The sequence below is a fragment of the Fistularia commersonii genome, chromosome 5 (assembly GCF_037954325.1).
Source record: "Fistularia commersonii isolate RoL2024-O1a breed Wild chromosome 5, RoL_Fcom_v1.0, whole genome shotgun sequence".
Lineage (NCBI taxonomy): Eukaryota > Metazoa > Chordata > Actinopteri > Syngnathiformes > Fistulariidae > Fistularia > Fistularia commersonii.
In genome coordinates, this window is record NC_141288.1 from 10,182,852 (window position 1) to 10,202,677 (window position 19,826).

The 19,826-nt window shown below is 45.5% G+C and overlaps 1 protein-coding gene and 1 long non-coding RNA gene across 3 annotated transcripts; both read right to left on the reverse strand.

The window, feature by feature from the left end:
* Positions 1-5,606: 5,606 nt before the first annotated feature.
* mrps33 (mitochondrial ribosomal protein S33) lies at positions 5,607-7,639 on the reverse strand. The gene is made up of 3 exons (XM_086146140.1): positions 7,473-7,639; positions 6,340-6,559; positions 5,607-5,953 (listed from the first exon to the last, which is right to left on the reverse strand). The coding sequence occupies exons 2-3, from the start codon at positions 6,552-6,554 to the stop codon at positions 5,848-5,850; spliced, it is 321 nt and encodes a 106-aa protein (XP_086002266.1). The 5' UTR covers positions 6,555-6,559; positions 7,473-7,639; the 3' UTR covers positions 5,607-5,847.
* Positions 7,640-8,249: 610 nt separating this feature from the next.
* LOC147234045 (uncharacterized) lies at positions 8,250-18,018 on the reverse strand. 2 transcript variants are annotated; one of them, XR_015106155.1, is made up of 3 exons: positions 17,923-18,018; positions 17,638-17,706; positions 8,250-11,824 (listed from the first exon to the last, which is right to left on the reverse strand). It is a non-coding gene; the product is annotated as an uncharacterized LOC147234045 (long non-coding RNA). The 2 variants fall into 2 exon arrangements; XR_015106154.1 differs by having other exon boundaries at positions 17,638-18,004.
* Positions 18,019-19,826: the final 1,808 nt, after the last annotated feature.

Below are 19,826 nucleotides of genomic sequence, written 5' to 3' on the forward strand. Positions count from 1 at the left end.
GCCAGTCCAGGGCCCACCTACAACAGTTTCCAGTGGGAGAGCCAATGCCGTGGCTGGGGGTTGATGTTGTTGGGCAAAGAGACAGGAAATCGATACATACTCACTGCAGTGGACTATTTCACGAAATGGCCCGAGGCCTACGCACTGCCTGATCAGGAAGCAGAGACAATAGTAGATGCACTGCTTGGGGGAAGTTTAGCCGGGTGTCTCGGAATCCATCCATAGTGACAAGGGAAGACATTTTGAATCCAAAGTGTTTGCCACAATGTGGTCTCGCTTGGGCATCACAAAGACCCACACAATACCAATCCACCCTTGAGTGACGGATTTAGTGGAGAGGTTCAATCGTACTCTGGGGGAGCAGTTATCCATGCTGACATCCACCAGCTGGACTGGGATCTGCACTCACCCCTTGTTTTGATGCCATGCTGCACAGCGATCCAGGAGTCCTCTGCATGCACGCATACTCTTCTCATGTTGAGCAGGGAGTTGAGAACACCAGCAGAGTTGGCCTTTGGAAAGGCAGCGGATGCACCACCCATCCCTGCTGGTCGCCAAGCAGCTGCAGGATCATTTCGATTCAGTGTACGCTTACGTTCAGAGGCAAATGCAGGTTGCAGGTGTGTGCCAGAAAGGGAATTATGACTTGTGCGCAGAGGAACGTCACTTCACAGTTGGGGAGCTGGTGTGGGTGTACGCGCCGAAATGAAGATGGTCATATGCCCCAAACTGGACAGTCATTGGATGGGGCCATGTCTTGTCCTGGGACAAGAGAGGGAGAGGTGGTTTATTGGGTTCAGCTACCCTCCCGGGGGCGCAAAGTAGCACTCCACTAGGACTGGCTGGCACCCTACAGGCGCTCCGTGACACCTGGGGGGAATATGGGGAATACACCCGAGGGACCAGGTCCGACAGCCAAGCCTGAGAGGATGTGAGCGGGGTCCTCTGCCTGCAAGCCCAGGACCGTCCGAACGGTCCAATTGGCAAAACAACCCGGCCCTAAGATACCACGCCAAGAGAACGACCAAGAAGGAAAAGACGTGTGCCGCCTATGTGTGAGAGTTTGTCCTCAGGGTTGAGGATTCCACTAAGGGGGGTAGTATAAATGTACAGTATAAATGTTACTGTGGTGAGCGGGGGTTTAGGGATAACAATCAGAGTCAAGTCAGTCCCACGGCAAACGGTCTACCCAATTGTTGCCCGAGAGCATAGCCCGCAACACTGCCTTCGGGGACTGGTGAAGTCGCTCAAACAAGCCATTGATCTGAGGGCTGTACGCCGTCACACGGTGCGCTGACGTCCCCAAAGACCCAGCCAACGTTGAACAGAGCGTTGACATGAACTGCGGACCCCAGTCTGAAGTAATATCTGACGGGATGCTGAAACGGGCAACCCAAGAAGACAGAAATGCTCGAGGCATGTCCGCAGCAGCAGTGGAGGACAACGAGACCACCTACGGCAACCTATTTGTCCGATGAACTACAGTGAGGAGGTGGGTAAAACCTTGCGAAGGATGTAGGGGGTCCACCAGGTTAACATGGACGTAGTCAAAACGCCTGGCCGGATTAGGGAACGGCTCAAAGGGTGCTCTAACATGCCGATGAACTTTGGTGTACTGGCATGCCACACACGAGGCAGCCCACTCCTTTACATCCCAATGAATGCCAGGCCTGACAAATCTGGCGCTCACAAGTTTTTCTGACGCTCGGACCCCTGGGTGTGAGAGTGAGTGCACAGAGTCGAAAACTCAGCGTCGGCAAACCTCGGGAGCCACTGGCTGGGGCCGGCCAGTAGAGATGTCACAGAGAAGGGCGGGGCAACCATCCCGCACAGCCACATCTTCCATCACAAGACCCGTGCTCGGGAACCCGCGACAAGCAATCCGCAACAGGGTTGAACTTTCCGGCCACATACCTAATTTCTGTGGTGAACTCAGACACGGCCGCAAGGTGTCACTGCTGGCGGATAGACCACTGCTCAGCAACTCTTGACATGGCGAAAGTCAACAGCTTGTGATCCTCATACGCTGAGAAGGAGCGGCCCGCCAGAAGAAAACGGAAGTGACCTGTAAACAGATGCAGGGCAAACAACTCCCTATCACAATCACTGTATTTACATTCGCTGTCCCTCAGTCTGTGGCTAAACAATACAAGAGGCTCCCAGGCATTTGCCACCCACTGTTCAACCACAGCCCCCACTGCCACGTCAGACACATCAGTTGTCAGTGCTATCGGAGCTGTGGGAGCAGGATGGGCGAGGAGGGCTGCATTCGCTAGGGCGTGCTTGGCTCTGTCAAAAGCCTGAACCATTCCGGAGTCCAGTCAACCCTGTCCTTTGCACGTCTGGAATGCAAAGCTTCATACAGCGGCCGAAGAAGGTGGGCAACATGAGGGAGGAAACGGTTGTAAAAACTGACCATGCCCAAAAACTCCTGCAGCACCTCGACTGATGCCGGGCTCGGGAAATCAGTCACCGCCTGCACCTTTGACGGCAATGGAACTGCGTCTTGCGGTGAAGTGCGGTGCCCCAAGAAATCAACCACCGACAGACCAAACAGACACTTTGCTGGGTTGATAATGAGGCCATGCTCGGATGAGAGAAAACCAGAGTTAGGTGCTCCAGGGGTACATCGGCTAATGGTCTGGCCACCAGAATGTCATCAAGGGAAACGAAAACGAAAGGGAGATCAAGCAGCACCGAGTCCATGAAAGGTCTGGGCGGCTCCCTTCAACCCAAAGGGCATACGCAGAAACTCGAACAAATCAAATGGGGTGATCACCGCGGTCTTGGGCACGTCCTCCGCGTGCAGGAATACCTGGTGATAACCACGCATCAGTTCGACCTGGTGCGTGGTTGCGCCTGACAGCCACACGGAGAAGTCCTATATGTATGGAATGGGGTAACAGTCGCTTGCGGTCACGTTGTGCAACCTGCGATAGTCATCACACGGATATATATATATATATATATGTTTTTGTGTGTGTGTGTGTGTGTGAAAATGAATTAGAAATCATCATCATCAACATCATGAGTTTAAAATCTTGAAAATGAAATGAGATTTAATAAAAACTTGTCACCACTGAGTTCAAAAGTAGCCATAAATGATCACCTCAAACTTCCATGTTTATTTTTTTTCATTATTTCTCTATTCTTGTGAACAAAATTTTCTTAGATATTGTAATGTCCACATGGACGTGCCCAACAGTGACGATTTAGCGGTTAACAAACTTTATCTTCATTTTCACAATTAAACAACAGCGGCTTCACTTATCTTCCGTCTCCGCGCTCACTCTTTCCACCATGCTTCCTCGCTCCGTCGCAACCCCAAAACACCCTCATAGTCAGTCGGAAAATACAGAACTCAGAACTAACAGTACCGCAGTCATTACAATATATCTCTTTTTAAGTAAAAAAACAACAACAAACAAGACTCTGATTGAAAGTAAGCCAGACATATGCAACAAATCACCTGAACTTAGCGTTTACATGGAATGGATCAAATGATATAATATAATATAATGATACACTAAGGCAGCACAGCACAAAGGATACTGGTTTGATTCCAAGAGGAGACCTTTCTGTGTGGAGTTTGCATGTTCTCCCAGAGTCTGTGAGAGTTTCCTCACATCTTAATTGCTTTTCCTTGTCGTTGAAATAAAATAAAAATGACATTTAAAAGCAATGATCAAAAAAAGAATTTGGGGAAACAAGCTGTGGGGGCTCTAAATTAAGCATGAAACATATAGAACAATGAGCAAAATCATATGAAACTATCCAAAAGTTGAAAACAGAATTATTACTGGAAATTGGGGGACTATCCTCGTCCTTTATATGTGGTGAGCCCTGAAGGCAGCAGCCTTCAGGGCTCACCACAGCAAATCACCTGCCTCCGACTGACCCTATTCTCTACACCCTCCTCTCTCATGCCAACTAACTTTGTGTCCTCTTTAACTCCATCCACAGAACTCTTCTTTGGACTTCTTTAGTCCTTGTGTCACTGTTCCACCCTCAGCATCCTTCTACCCATTTAATAAATGTCCCTCCTCTGTATATGCCCAAACCATCTTAGTGAGGCCTCTCTGACTTAATCTTCATAATGTCTGATGAAACATCCCCTTCATTTCAAAAGAGAACCTCAATATTTTCCTGCTTCCTGTTTTTTTCTAAATGGCACTGTCACTGAAACATACAACATAGCTGGTTTCGCAACCATCCAGTACACCTTACCTTTCAAATTGTCAAAGTACTGTCACTCACATTGTTTAAAAACCATTTGCAAAAACATATTACGAGACACAAAAGTAGAAACAACACTAAAACTGTGTCTGGCCTTTGTTAGAAGTCTTATATGTATGAATATGCATGCTTTTCTGACTCTCCCACTGGACCCATGAGCTTCACGGTGTAACACCATTGTTATTGTTATTATACCTTGTTCTATTAGGACTAACAAGTCGGGGATCTCAAAAAATATAATTTTTCTGGTGGTAATTTAAAATATTTCGTTTAACTCCTTTAAAATACCACATTTTCTTTTCTGTGCCTTGTTGCTTTATTTCTAATTGTGCTTTTAAAATGAATAAATGAAACATATATAATTTCAATTAGGTAATAATAAACATGTTTTTGTTTTGTTTCTTATGTTTCAAAACAGTGGGGACCACTTAGCATTCAAATTCCTCAAAACATCATGTAGATGCAAATAAACAATGTAATGCTTTATTGAATTTAAAACAGCCACCCTGGTCTCCCATATATGATGACATCTCTTCCTCTTCTACTCCTTTTAGGGGTCCATCTAACTCTATTCTCTGTATTCTCCTCTCTAACCCCTACTACCTTCATATAATTCCTCACTACGCTCTTCAGCTGAGGTAATATTGGAAGGCAAATACAGAATTAGCACCACCTACTGCTTCTCCTGCTGAATTTCCAAATTTTTGGATTCTCAGGTGAGCTTTGTGATAGGACCTAAACCAAAGTAATGCATAATGCACTTGGATCACAGTCAAATTATTGCCGCTGCTCTTTTTGCAGAAAATTTGATGGATGTGAAATAGAACAGTGTGTGAAATGTTTTGGTCTCTTTGGGTTAGCATGCCTATGTTAAAAGCACAATGCTGCACTAGATAATCTAAATATCAGGAACTCTTACCATTGGATCAGGTTTAGACACTACAGCAAGGAGACTTCTGTGATGACCTTTTCTAGTTGCAGAAGCCATTGTTGTTCCCAGTTAACATTTTAACATTGAGACTTTATGATTCATGCTATATAGCCTTGGCTCTCAAAGTTGGGTCCTGGGATCACCTGGTATTCCATACCTTGCCTGCTGGGCATTAAGATCTTTTTTATTAGCAATGTATTTCTTTCCCACACCTCTCAAATAAATTATGGCCAGGTACTGCAAAGTACTCAACACATGTAAAGTGCTTTACAGGACAATAAATTGAAAAAAAAAAAGTACCATTAGTATATATGCACATCTTGTTTAGCCAATTGTAACTAATTTCTTTCTGATTATTGAGGCAGCACTTTTGTTCCATCTTTGGGTTGAATCATTTTTAAATAAGTTGCATGTTATGTGACAGAGGAACCAGCCAAGGGATACGCAGCTATTTTATTGCCCTGCAAGAACATTTAGTCCAGCTATGAGAAGAAACTGATAAAATGATCACTGGCATAACTTGTTGTATCTTCACAAACCCACAGTCACACACTGTAATGATGCCAGTGAAAACTTCCATACAGGTACTATGTGTGGGAATGGCTCTGTGGTGGAACAAACACTGCCATATGCAGTTCATTGGTGTTCGAGTCTGTGAGCATTGAGGTGGAGTGTTGCAGTCACTTCTTCTTTGTCGCCCTTTTCCCCTCTCCCTTCTTTGGCTTCCCCTTTCCTCGCAGTTTCCTCAAACGACGCATCTCTTCTTTAAAGTCCTCGTGTTCATCTCTGTGGACAAAGAGGAAAATAATGTTATGCTCCTGCTAATTGATTGTTGTGGTCTGTGATCTTATACTTACAAATGGAATGAATTCTATATCTATGAAATATTGATATATCTTCCTTTACAATTTTTCCTTTTATTTTATTTGTTTTTTTGCTATGCAGAATTTAGCCTGCAGTTAGATCATAACTGCCAAAAAATGTCTCAAAAAATGTATTTGACTCAATGTTAGAACTATTAATCCCGGAGCCACAAGTTTTACAGAAGCATCTTAAAATAAATCCAAATCCATGCAGCAATCATTATATATGTTTAATAAATATAGCACTATTGTACTGGTTTCCCAGCTCTCTGTGTTCTAGAAAAGACTGGGCCATTTAGTTTTGCTGACCTGAAAAGCCCCATAAAGCGCAGCCTCTGGGTCATGGCATAGTAAATCTTGTGCTGGGGGTACCAGTTATACACCTCCTTCCGTTTGGCCAGTGGGGGCTCCTGAAAAAGCTTGACCACCTTCATGGATTTAGAGTCCGTGGACCGAACGACCTCTCCAAAGATCTGAGCGCTGAGTCGTGCCATTCGAATGGCATAGTTAGACAGACCCGCCATCACGGCTGAAAAGAGACATGAAGACAAACCATGTTCCATAATTTTGATTGTCTTGTTCCTTCCTCATTTACATGTCAGAAACTTATCAATTCACAACTTTGCTGAAAAATAATGATAAAAATTTTCGATAAAAAATATTTTATTGAAATTATTTATTATCTATGACACATTTTCTGACTACCAGTGTTTAATTACTGTATAGAGAATAATTTCCCTGATACAACCTTTCTGCATAATCTGAAAATTCACAACAAGTTTGATAAATTACAAGTTTTTGGCCAATTCAGATTAAAAGTAATCATAAAGTTGTCAATTTCAAGGCAGAGTAGTGAACCATTGAAATATTTATATATTGTGTATGCCCTCCAATATTTATATATCGGGTTTTCAGGTTATGTGTTGCACATTTCAGTAGGCAATCAGCAGCCAAACTGAGATACCTTTCTATTTATTTGCAGGCGATATCTTACTGAGTATGGTTACTAGCATTATTAAAAAAAAATATATATATATAATATATATATATATATATATATATATATATATATATATTTGAAATTGACACCAAGTTCTTTAGATCAAAAAGCCCCCTTTCGTTTTTCGAATATTTGAGCGACCAAGAGAAAACTTTTGTTGATTTTGTCGGTTTGTATTATCAATTTTCAATGTGAAGAAACAGTTTACCCTAATAAACCAAACGCTGAATTTTCGCCCTGTAGTTTCCAAGGATGAGGAAACCGTAGCCTTTCAGATACATCGATTTCTCTGTAATTTTACATTTCAACACAGCTTTGTGGCTGTTCTCAAAACTTAACGTCTTGGAAACCTTCGATAATGTCAAGAGCATGTCTGCTAGCTGTAACTGCATGTCAGTGATGTGAACGGGAGCACTGTGAGTTTAGAACCGCTGGATCTTACCGGAGCCTGAAGCCTGGGTAGCTATAAAGACACGTTGTCGTGCTCCGTTTGGCAAATAGTCCTCGTTAGTATAACACCTTTTTTACTCTGAATAAATATCGATATTTGCGCATTTAGAAGCGATAGCGGGCTAGCATGCATTCACCTTCACCGGACTTCCATCTACGTCACGTTCTCTTCTGGGTGCCTATTGGTCGGAGGCATTCAGTTCCTGTATTACAGAAAAAAAAAAATCGCAGCATAGCGTAATCTGAAATGTTTATCCATTCACTCATAGACACATTGCACATCCAACAATTAGAAAATTTAACGGGGTTACAGTTAAAGGTCTGTTATTATGTAAGGAAGAAGTTCGCAGCGCTGGGTGAAAGTCCGTCATTAATAATCTTCCGTCAGTGTGACCGACTTTACCCACAATTTTGTTGGTTCCGCTGTCGTGTTACATCGGCGTGAAATAAGTGAAACTCGTAGTGAACCTACCTATCCACTTGCCGACCCAACTAATCAACCACTGTAGTCCTTCTCACAAATACTGCTGTCTGTCAGGAATTCAATATTTATCCCTGCTGCCGTCTTCTGGTGAGCAGAATGTCTGCCTGCCTTGCAATTAACAGGTTCGTCAGTCTGTCTCTGGAAATCACAAATAATCTTCTGAATAACCTTAGAAGGTGTCTTCGGTTCTCACTCTGAGAGCTGTCCGTTTTTGCGGCCTCCGCCACGGGACCGGAGTTTGTTGTCCCGGTGTGTTCAGATGTGATCCAAGAAAAACATCAGAGCTGTCAGGAACTTTTTAAGCAATGAGTGGTTTATTAGAGGTCAAGAAATACACTTATGAGAATTTCCGGGCCGAAATGAATGTCACACCGAGGGGATCGTTCGCCCTCTCTAGACGTCCGCTGAGGCGCGTCCAGTCGGATGTGCAGATGAGGAGGTTTCGGCTCCACTCTCAGGGAGTGGCAGTGATTTATACCACTATCTCGATGGTCAAGGTTACTTCCTAATATGGAGTTTATTTTTCACACTCTTTGGAAGAGGGCAACTAGGTACCAGGCTGTGTCTTGGACTGGGCCTCCGGGCCTTCGGGATACGTCATTGCTAGTGCATTGGGGGTGTTACTGGAAAAATACAAAGTTGGGTGTACTTTTGCCATCACGTGATGCGTTCCCGCGTGTGAATCTCGCGCGAATTTTAACAGTTTTTGCAAGTACACTTGGTAACACAGGAATTCTGACTTAAGGTAGGGAATTTTGCAAGTCCCTCTCTTGACGTGAGAATCCTCATGTCACACAAAATATAAGCATTGTATGTAGAACGAAAGACTTCATGTTATACAAAAATATAAACTTTGTAGGTGATAAGAAAAACTACATATCATATAAAATGTGAACTTAGTAAGAAAAACTACATGTCATATAAAATGTAAACTTGAGTGGAGCGAAAAACCTGCTGGCCTTGTTACATGTTTTTGTTTGATCAATAGTGCAGGGAAATTCTCCGCTCGGCTCCCTGGCCTGGGCAGCCATTACATGAGATGAGACATATACAATGAAAAAAGCAGAATACAATTTGATCGTGGTTTGGGATTTTAACAGTCCCTCTCTTGGTGTGACTTTGTCACACCACACTCATTACAAAAAGTTTTACATGCGAAAAGTCATTTCCATTCTGTTAGTTATTTCTTCTGGCGATGCATCTTCGTCGTTAAAAGGATCTTCTACTGTAAGGAGGGCTTGCCTGACAGCATGGTCGTAAGGTGGGGGCTTGTCTATTGCTTTTTCTATGACCCTAATCAAGAATGATCTAAGAGAGGGGATACAACAGCATCTGCAGAGTACAAATATTGCTACAACTGTTAATAATGAGGTACCAATGCCTACGAAGAGGCTTTTCCATTTGCCAAAGGTGTTTCCAACCATCTTGCCAATGGGATATCCACTCCCGAGGATTCTTTTAACTTTATGGACAGTGCTCTCAGTCCCGTCAGGGCTCGAGACACCGATCCATCAGGCGCAGTGTTGTTTGGTATAAACATACAGCATTTATCCCCAAATAAAGAGCACACTCCTCCCTTTTCAGCCCACATCATATCCTGGGTGATACGAACTTGATACACTGTAAGGGAAGTTGCATGGAGTTGGGAGGCTAGCCCTGCTATTGTATTGTGTGATAGATTTACTTGTCGTTGCATATTGAAGTGAATGAAATTTGTCCGGTCTACATTCTTGTTCATAGTTGCCCACGGGCAGATGAATGATTCCCAGCCTGCTGCTATTTGGTCTGCTAGTTTATATTCATTTGGAACCCCCTGGGGTACGCCGATAGAATCTATATAGGTGGTGTCAGGGGCTACAGGAACGTAAGTTTCCAACCTTTTGGTTCTCAATAGCGAATTCGTATCAGTATCGTCTTTTTTGAGTAAAGCCTCTTTCTGGTTTACTGTTATGGGGATCACAGACTGGGTTTCAGTTAAAGCTATAATAGTGCATGTACCTGTCCAACTGTGTGGTAAGATTGGGTATAATGCTGTCTTCCCACAGTACCACCACAGATCGCTCCTGGCCACTGGGAAAGAATTATAAGTGCTAATCTGATTTACGTTAATAATTAACGTGCGTCGGGCAGCGGTAAGATTTCCCACGTCTGTGTTGCCAATTGTTCATTGGGTGCATGTATGATTCATTTGGGTCATGATCAACGGTGGAGGTGGAGAGAGGTCAGAGATGGGGAAAATCTTTTCTGCATCTGGTAGTACTCCTGAGCAAGAGCTCGGGAGTCCTCTCTCCGTATGTTAATCTAACACGCATTGTTGATACGTTTTATTCGAAAACAGGGAGGGCACTGTCAATACTTGAGGCTTGTAACTGCTACAGTAGATGCATGCTTGGTTTGTGATTGCTCTAGCTCCTAGTATAGCATTGGCTAACCATTCATTCTCATCTATCATCCCCGTTTCAAATTTGATAATCGTTTGTGGTGCTGAGAGTTGTGCAGAGACTAGCCCTTCAGATGCTTGCATTCCCAGAGCAATGGCGTTGTCAGACGTTTGCATACCGTGGGCATTAGTTGTAGAATTTGGTGCAGAGCGCATAATGCAAATTGTTACCTCTGCATGTGGGTCATTGCCGTGGGCCCGGGGCCACATAAAAAAATGAGTACAATTATCTGAAATTTGGCCACGCTTGCTTGTCCCCCACGCACCATCCGTATTGTTTACATACATTTTTAAATGAGTCCGGGAGGCGGTAAGGGTCATCTTTTTACAGTATTGCTGGGCCCAAAAATAGGTGCAGTACAGTTTCCATTTTTTACCTGAAAATGCACAGGTGTCTCCCCATTTTATTCCTCGAGCTGCTGTGGCATATCATTGGTATCCAGCATAAGCCGACCCTTTATAGCCATTAGATAATTTTAGTGTAACCAATGGGATGCTGATTGCGAAGGTCAGGTTTGCTACACATACCGCCAATCCTCGTGTTTGTGTCGTCAATTTTCCACATGGAAACTCCTCTACTTGTTTAATTTTTCGTTTTGGTCTCACCAGTACTTTTTCTGTTAAGAGGGTCGGAACGGAGGTCTGGATGTTGTGGGGGTGGTCTGACACATTCATGGTGGTTGCTGTAGTTCTAGCCACAGTGTGGGGACTGCTATTAATATTGTTGTAACGACAAGGAAACATAGCGTTCCTTGGAATCCACATATACCTAGCTGTCTGAAGGGGTGCCAGGGCATAAACCTTCTTTCCATCTTTCTTTCTTTTGTCAAGCTTATAGCGGAAAATGTTAGTAAAACGTAATAGGAGTTACTCTAGGTTTTACATAAAGGTTAATAAAACTTATGCTTTTGTGAGGCACTCCCCACAGATGCTCCAAGGCGTCGGTCTTGCACCGTGCGCTCTCAGTTGGACAACTGTTCTCTTTGTTCTTGATGATCTTTCTATATGTTTGATCCTCTGGTGGAAATCCTCTTCGTGTGATGCATCGGGATTGTGTTACGCGGTGAGTGCAGAGGTACACACATGTCTCACCGACTTCTCTAACAGTGTATTTCTTCAGACAGCCGGAGGTGGGTCCCCGACCGCCCCTTTTGGCTCTTCTTCTTCGTCCTCGCTCTCACTGGAGATCCAGTCGTCTCCCGGTATCACAATGTCTCGAGGAGGGGGGACTGCCTTGGCACAGTGGTTGAGGTGGAACCACGTCTTATGGCCCTCTACTTGCAAGCTGTGCAATGTTTGACGCCGCACTCTGAGGGGGCCAAACCACCTGGGCGTCCACCAGCTGTTCTTGAATCTCTTCATGTATACCCAGTCGAGGGTCTCGTTGTCTTGGTCTGGTTTCTCTTTCTCTGGTTCAGGCCTGCGGGAAGAGAGAAAAGCTACAGAATCTGTTAGTGCAGTCCAGTATGCTTTAGATAACACTGGAAGGGGCCCTGCAACTGTTGGAACCTCCCCTGCTGGATGTTCGTATCCTCTCCCGGTATGCAATTGATGTGGCGTATAACCATGCCTGTCATTTTGGGGCGTATTTCTCATATCATGCAGTGCAATGGGCAGCGCTTCGAGCCATGTCATTTTGTATTTGGAGCCTGCTATTATCTTTGCCAATTTCATTTTTAGAACCCCGTTTGCTCTCTCTACCAGTCCCTGACTTTGGGGGTGGTACACTGAGCCATGCTTGTGTTTAATACCGAAATGCGATTCTACCTGTCTCAAATGTTCATTCTTGAAATGTGTGCCATTGTCAGACTGAATTTCTCTAGGGAACCCGTGGTACGGCACATAATGTTGGATCAAAGCTTTAATCACACAGCCGGAATCTTTCTTTTTGGTGGGGAATGCTTCTACCCACCCGGAGAAGGCGTCCACTATTACCAACATATATTGATAACCACGCGCTCTTTTGTCTCTTCCCATATCGGTGTGGTCAATCACTATTGTGTGTCCTGGAGCGTTTGGTTGTGGAAACAGACCTTACTTTGTCTTCACTCCTGGTTTAGGGTTGTATTGGCTGCATACTATGCAACCATCCAATGTTTCTTTTACCTAACGTCATCAGGGAGTTGTACATCATTCAACGAAGCACATAGGCAACGATTGAAAATACCAGGAGAATTAGCCATGCCCTGGGGGAGTCGGGTGTACGTATACTTATTGTTGTCATATGTAAACGCGATTTGGTCTCGGCTGTCCTCATGAAGTGGGACACAGAAGATGGCATTGGATAAATCGAGAACTGTAAACCATGTATGGGCTGGCGTTATGGTGTTAAGAATAACCAGTGGATTAGGAACTGGTTCTAGACCTGTTATGCATTGTGCATTAACTTCTCTTAAATCATGTACCATTCGCCAGGTTCCATCAATCTTTTTGACTGGCAGCAATGGGGTGTTTGAGGCTGAATTTGTGGGAATCAATACACCAGCTTCTATCAAACCGATTATGGTATCACGGATTCCCTCCGCTGCTTCTGGTTTAAGTGGATATTGCGGCTTACAAATTATGTCCTGTTTGAATGCAAGCTTGACGGGCGGGGTATCAATCATCCTTACGTCAAAACTGCCCTTAGACCACACATGGTCAGGGATCCCAGATAGCATGGCTTCCGCGGCAGGGTGGTCAGTTTTTTCTCGTCCATGGTATCTCTCTAGATCCATATCTTGTGGTGCGGAATAATTTGTAGTTTCCGACATGATGCGATAATATGCTATCGACAGAGAATAGACAACATTTGGTGTCTGGGTAGGCACCCAGTCGATTAACAGAGACGCTTGTTTAGCCATGGGTCCTAAATTCTTGGCCTCACCTTTGATGTTTTGTAAGAGCGAGCAATGTGGCACAGCTGTATCGGACATACAATACCATTCCATTTGTTCAGGTGTTAATTTAACAATCGCTGCTACTCCCGGTTCCCCCACGATGATGTCACCCATATGCAACACAGGCGGAATTTGGTCAGCGGCTGCAGCCCATCGCTCTGCATAGGTCTCATCATCCTCCCTGGTATAGTACATCGTTACATGCGGGGGATCTGGCGGTGGGCTGTACGTGCCCATTTCCGTGATCCACGGCTTCCAGCGATAAAAAGGAGAAAGTAGTCCTGGACGTTCAGCAGTCTCCAGTGCTAGAAGCATCCAGTAGATGTGTGCCAGTGTTCCCTCCTCTTGTAACTGGGGCCTGTCTGAAACCATGAGCAGCGTGTCTTCAGTTGGAACTGTTGATGCCACTACAGTCCCATCCGGAAACATGACTTTGACACCGTCCGGTGTGCAGAAGATGGATGCTCTTAATTTCAGAAGTAGGTCCCTGCCGCAAAGTGGCAAGGGACATGCGTCGGTAATGAGGAATGAGTGACATAAAGTTTGTGTAGCACAAGATACCGTAGCCGTTCTAGTCCCTGAGACCCTTACCACGGTAGGCAGACGATGGTTCCGGAGCCAGTGCGGTTGGCAAGGTTGAGACGGTGGCTCCTGTGTCCACTAACGCCTGCACTGTCTTGTCGTTCACCGTGAATCTGAGCCGTGTTTCTGCCGTTGGGGCTGGGCAGCCCTATTGGTCGTTCGATGGGCACTGCTGCCAGGGAAGCCATCGGGGCTTGGTGCATCACTGGACCTGTATGTCCCTCAGTCTGTGAGTTCTGCCAATTAGATTGCCATTTATGAGGCGGGGGTTAACCACTCCACTGCTGGGGCAGTGGAGACTGTTGCTGCAAGTTCGGGCAGGATCGCCAGAGATGTCCCATCTCTCCACAACAATAGCATGGACCCAATACGTTAGACCCTCCCCTTTGGGGGCCTTGTCTCATGCCACGTCCTCTCCCTCACTGAGGGAAGCGAGGTCCGTTATACGGGGGGCGATTGGGCGAAGCCTGCTGGTAGAAATTGATCGGGAAGTCTTCTCGGGCGACATGTATTGGGGAAGCCGGAGGTAGAAAACCCCTCTTAAATTCCAAGGCTTTATTTTGCGCCTCTTTCAATTGGAGTTGCATCAACAAGTTCTGTTTTGTGTCATGTTTGGCTTTAATCTTTTTCTGTTTGTCTGCATGTCTGTCCACAGCATGTGCCACTTTCAGAGAGAATTCTGTCCACTCGCATCCCATCAACAGGGGGTCATCTTTCAGGGTACTTGATACCGCATCTGGCAAACCATTTAGCACTGACGTCAGGAACCATGCTACCGCAACATCACCTGGTGAGCCTTGTGGGCAAACACCCACTGCGGATTCCCAGTCTCCCGCAGCTCGCATCAAGAAGACCACACCTGACTCGCCTTCTTTTGGGGAATATTTGATGGCAGCAGCATAAGTCCAATTCCGGGGGAATGCCTCTCGAATGGCATTATGGCGGATACTTTGCACCTGTCTCAGTGGTGTTTCATGTCCCAAAGCAATTGTGCCAGCTTTCATTTCCATATCAGAAATTGTGGAAGCGGTAACTCCACAGGCAGCCAGGATACTACATACGTCTCCCAGGGCCAGGCTAGTTCCCATAGTGACATCTATTAATTTCGTGATCCAGGCTCCCCCACCTTGGCCAGTAGGGGGCAGTCTGGCTACTATAGCGGCCACATCTGTCATTGCATAGAGCTTATGACGTTCTTGGCCCTGATTATCTATCACTAAGAGCATCATATTGAGTTTCCCGGGTTCTGGGGTATTATTCCCAGATGGGCATGCTCTGTCCGAATCATCATCACCATCGGTGCACTCTGACTCCATTCCGCTCTCCATCTCACTGTGGGATCTACTCTTTCCACAACTTTTTCCTGCTCTTGCGGCTCTAGCCTTTGACCATGTTATCATTTGCCCTTTAATCACAACATCTTGTTTTTCATCCTTACCTTTACTTAATCGTCTTGACTTACCTTTCACCCTCTGCCTTTCTTTTGTCTGCATTGTTGTTTTGTTTGTCTGGTGTCCTGGTTCATTTGAGAGCACCACTGAGATGTCTCGATACCTCTGGTGATTTTCCCATGCTTGCTTCACCTCTGATCGATACCGCTTCACACACTTTAGCGCTGCACTTTTGTCTTGTTCCAATTTTGCTCGCTCCAACAAGTCCTTGCAGTGACTTAGGGCTGTTTCCACTCGTTCATGAGTTTGCTCAGCATCAGCCAGTAGGGCTTTGTTTCTGTCATACTCATCTGTCCAATATTCCATCATGTTTTCACACTTCCTCATACGCTCGTTGACATCATCATTACAGAAACTAGTGCCTGCGCCTACTTCCTCCGGTCCTTTCTGTGAGGCGCTGCCTGGTTCTGAGGGAGGGGCGGACGGTGTGGCTTTCACTCTTACCTTACTTCCGTCATCTGTCTCATCACTATTAGTGTTTTCATCATCCGTCGGGATCAGTTTTTGTTAGAGTTTTCTCTCTATTTCTATAACTATGTTATTTCGACTACTCACATGAAGTTAGCCAGACATGCTAGAGCACAAAAGACCTTTGTCCTCTAACAAGAATTGGGCCCTCCAAGATTCCAATGGTCGTAAACATCTTTAGATAAGAACCTACCCCCCGTAAACGTAAATCTAAACAAGGATAAACACTTCTGGACAGAAACCTGCCCACACCTGTATATCATCCTGGACAACTTAACATATGCATGAACTATACTATCCAATGAATGTTGATATGTAAATAAAACACTTTCACACAATAAAAAGCCGAGCGAGGAGGAACTCGGTGGGATTCTCTGGATCTTGGCTCCAAAGAGCGCGCTGAGTCTCCCCCTCTGCAGAGCACAAAAGAATAGTCGCTTGTCTGTGTTATTTTCTTATGATAACCTCAGTCTCCTCTTTACAGGTTTTAACTTAGACCAGCATGAATTAGAATTACTCTCCAACAGTTTTCCCTTTCCCTTTAACGTGCCAGTAATTTGAAACAATGGGAGGAGGCTGGTTGGAGGAGTTGCGGGGGATTCGCTGGGGGTGGAGTAAGGAGGGGGCAGGGTAGGGTAGAGTTGCGTCTCATCAGAGTTTCCTTTTTTTGATTCTTCAGAAAGTACAACTGGGGTGCTTGTAAGGGCTGCAGCTTCGGCGCATCTCTGTATTTGTGGTTTTGCATTCTGTTGTTGTCCTTCCATTTTCATCACTAGATTTGTGATGTGCGATAACATGCACACTCGCTCAGAGGCGATATCACTTTTCTTGGCCCATTTCCGCGTGCTGCGTCTCCACTTAGGCAGGCTGAATTCTCCCTCCCACTTGGTCTTGTAATAGGACACTTCTGCCTTCCCGCTCGACAACTGTGATTTAAACATGCTTGTGAGCGATCCTACGTAATCTGGCTTTGGCCAATAGGTCCGTTGTTTCTCCTTTTTCTCAAATTTTTTGACTCTCCGAGTCATCATCTGGGGGGTGGTTGTATACGCCCCAGATGTGAGCGTTTCAACAATCAACTTCCATCTCTCGGCGAAGGTGGGGGGGCCACTTTTACCCTCCTCTGCCGATGCCATCTTATGGCCCTTTTTTTTTTTTTCTTTTCTCACTCACACAGCAATCTGCACTTTCATGCCGACTTCAACAGGCTGCCAGTTTACGTTTGCACCGTTAGGTTTCCACTGACACTGCTGCTTCAGCGATTCAGCACAGCATTCACACCAACACAAAATCAAACATTTACGATAAAATGGGAACGGTATTTTGAACACTAGCGATCCACACGGTGCGATCAGTTCCGCTGATCCACTAGGTGGAGTCCTCGACTCCCACTGTCTTCTTCCACAGTGTCTCAGAGGTTCTCCTAACCTCGACTAATCTTACATCAAATCACCTCCTCCCTTTCTCCGGAGGGGGTATATTGAACACTAACGGAGAGCACGGACCTTTGTCTCACTATGTCCGATACTCCGCTAGGTGAAGTTATCATCTCCCACTGACTCGTTTCACAGTGTCTCAGAGGTTTCCCAAACCTCAACTGATTACAGATTAATCACCGTTCTCCGGGAGTCCTCGACTCCTCCGGAGGTTCTCTCAACCTGGACTTCTCTTTCTTTCGATTACTCTGGATTCCACACAATTTTCCCCTCTCTCCACTTTGCTCAACCAGTTCCAATTTCTTTCTTTTTTTTTTTTCCAATTTCAAGCTCTACACTGTATCAGATTACGGTCACTCGCCGATTCCAATAATTTAAAATATCCAATCGCAGTTTTTAGAAAAGGAAACTGCTTACCTTTAGTTGTGCGCACTGTGTGGAATCAACGGTTTCCTGTCCTCGAATACCTTCAAGCCTGCTTTTCTCCTGCTGAGAATCAGGTCAGTAGGATCACGTTAGTTGACCATCACGTCGTTTGATGATCACGTCAGGGTCACCAATTTGTCCGTTTTTGTGGCCTCCGCCACGGGACCAGAGTTTGTTGTCCCGGTGTGTTCAGATGTGATCCAAGAAAAACATCAGAGCTGTCAGGAACTGTTTAAACAATGAGTGGTTTATTAGAGGTCAAGAATTTACACTTACGAGAATTCCCGGGCCGAAATGAATGTCACCCCGAGGGGATCGTTCGCCCTCTCTAGATGTCCGCTGAGGCGCGTCCAGTCGGATGTGCAGATGAGGAGGTTTCGGCTCCACTCTCAGGGAGTGGCAGCGATTTATACCACTATCTCGATGGTCAAGGTTACTTCCTAATATGGAGTTGTTTTTCACACTCTTTGGAAGAGGGCAACTAGGTACCAGGCTGTGTCTTGGACTGGGCCTCCGGGCCTTCGGGATATGTCATTGCTAGTGCATTGGGGGTGTTACTGGAAAAATACAAAGTTGGGTGTACTTTTGCCATCACGTGATGCGTTCCCGCGCGTGAATCTCGCGCGAATTTTAACAGAGCCTCGAACCATACCAACTGTAAATGGGCATGGCCAGTGGTTATGGCATTCTATGTTTGCTTTTTCTGCCTGCATTCTGCTGTGATGTGTTGAACTATCTGCACTTGGGTCCTGCCTGCTGCAGTAGGCCCTAGCCTCTATTGCTCTTGTGCCTGTTCTTGTACTACAATGATGAGCACTTCTGTGCTTAAGTCCAGCCTTTTACAGGTAGGTTTTCAGCTGCTACTTTTAGCTGTTGGTGGTTTATGCCACGCAGGCACTTGTCCGCTCATCTTTATGCTTGAGGTATTCCCTTTTTAGGTCAACTCACTATAAAGTCTCAGAAAGCTGGACCTAGCATATAACTCCACCTTGCTGTGGCAAATAGGGGTTTCATGAGGTAACAATCAGAATCAGGGATAACTTGTTCTTAGGATTATGCTCCTTAGGAGATGGTTTTAATTCAACAATTTAAAAAACAGTGAGATCCGTGGGTGGTCTCTCAGCGCCAACAATTAGACTATGGGTGCACCCACCGTTACAACTCACGGTGCAGGTTAGTGTCACACATCAACCATAACATTGTACAGCTATTCAAGAATGGTATTCTCAAATAAAGAACACGAGAGGCTCCAAACAGTCATCATCACTTGCATAGGATTCTGGGGTTCCGCCGGCCAGTCCCCCCCCCCACGGAAACTCCACATTTTGGTATCAGCGATTTACAAACTTACTATACCACCTGAGTATCCGATGACTAGCAGGGACTTGTGCCTATGTGGTTTCTCTATGGGTTCGCCCAATATCACAGACAGTCCAAAAGCATGCAGCAGGTGAGCTGAAGGCTGTTATCTGTAGGTGTGAATGAGTGACTCATTGATCAAACATTTTTCTCATCTATTGCCCCATGTCAGCTGGGATTGGCACTAGAAGGTTTATGGATGTATAAGAAATAATCACAAATGTAATATATTGAGGTGAAGAATCAGAATCACTTTATTCGCCAATTATATGGCGTACTGTAGCGTTTTTAGTTAGGTAAAATACCCGGGTGACGGTAAAACATCTGTTGAATGAGCAATAGCTTTTGTTAGCCACAGCCACGCTGCATGAACCTGCAATATAACTAACTGTTCCCGCTCAATCCCAGAATAAAAACACAGATTTCTTTGCACCCCAAAGCTCACGCACATCATTCCCAGCAACCCAAAAATCACACAGAAAACAAGCATCAACATAAATCCCAACATTCGTAACTTGCTACACTACCCTCCCCGAAGTGGAGTCCTCGACCCCGAGAACAAAGTCACTGAACCTCAGCAGGACAAGTCTTCTCCTCCTTGGTCGTCCCCTCGCCGTGGTATCTTGGGGCCGGAACGTTTCCCCAGAATGTGCGGATGATCCTGGGCCTACAGGCAGGACCCAGCTAACGTCACTCTGTGGGCTGGCTTTCAGATCTGGTCCCACAGGTATGGCATTCCCCGTGGCACCCGCAGACATCGCGGAACCCCTGTAGGGTGCCAGCCGGTCCTGGTGGACTGTTACCTTGAGCCCCCGGGAGGG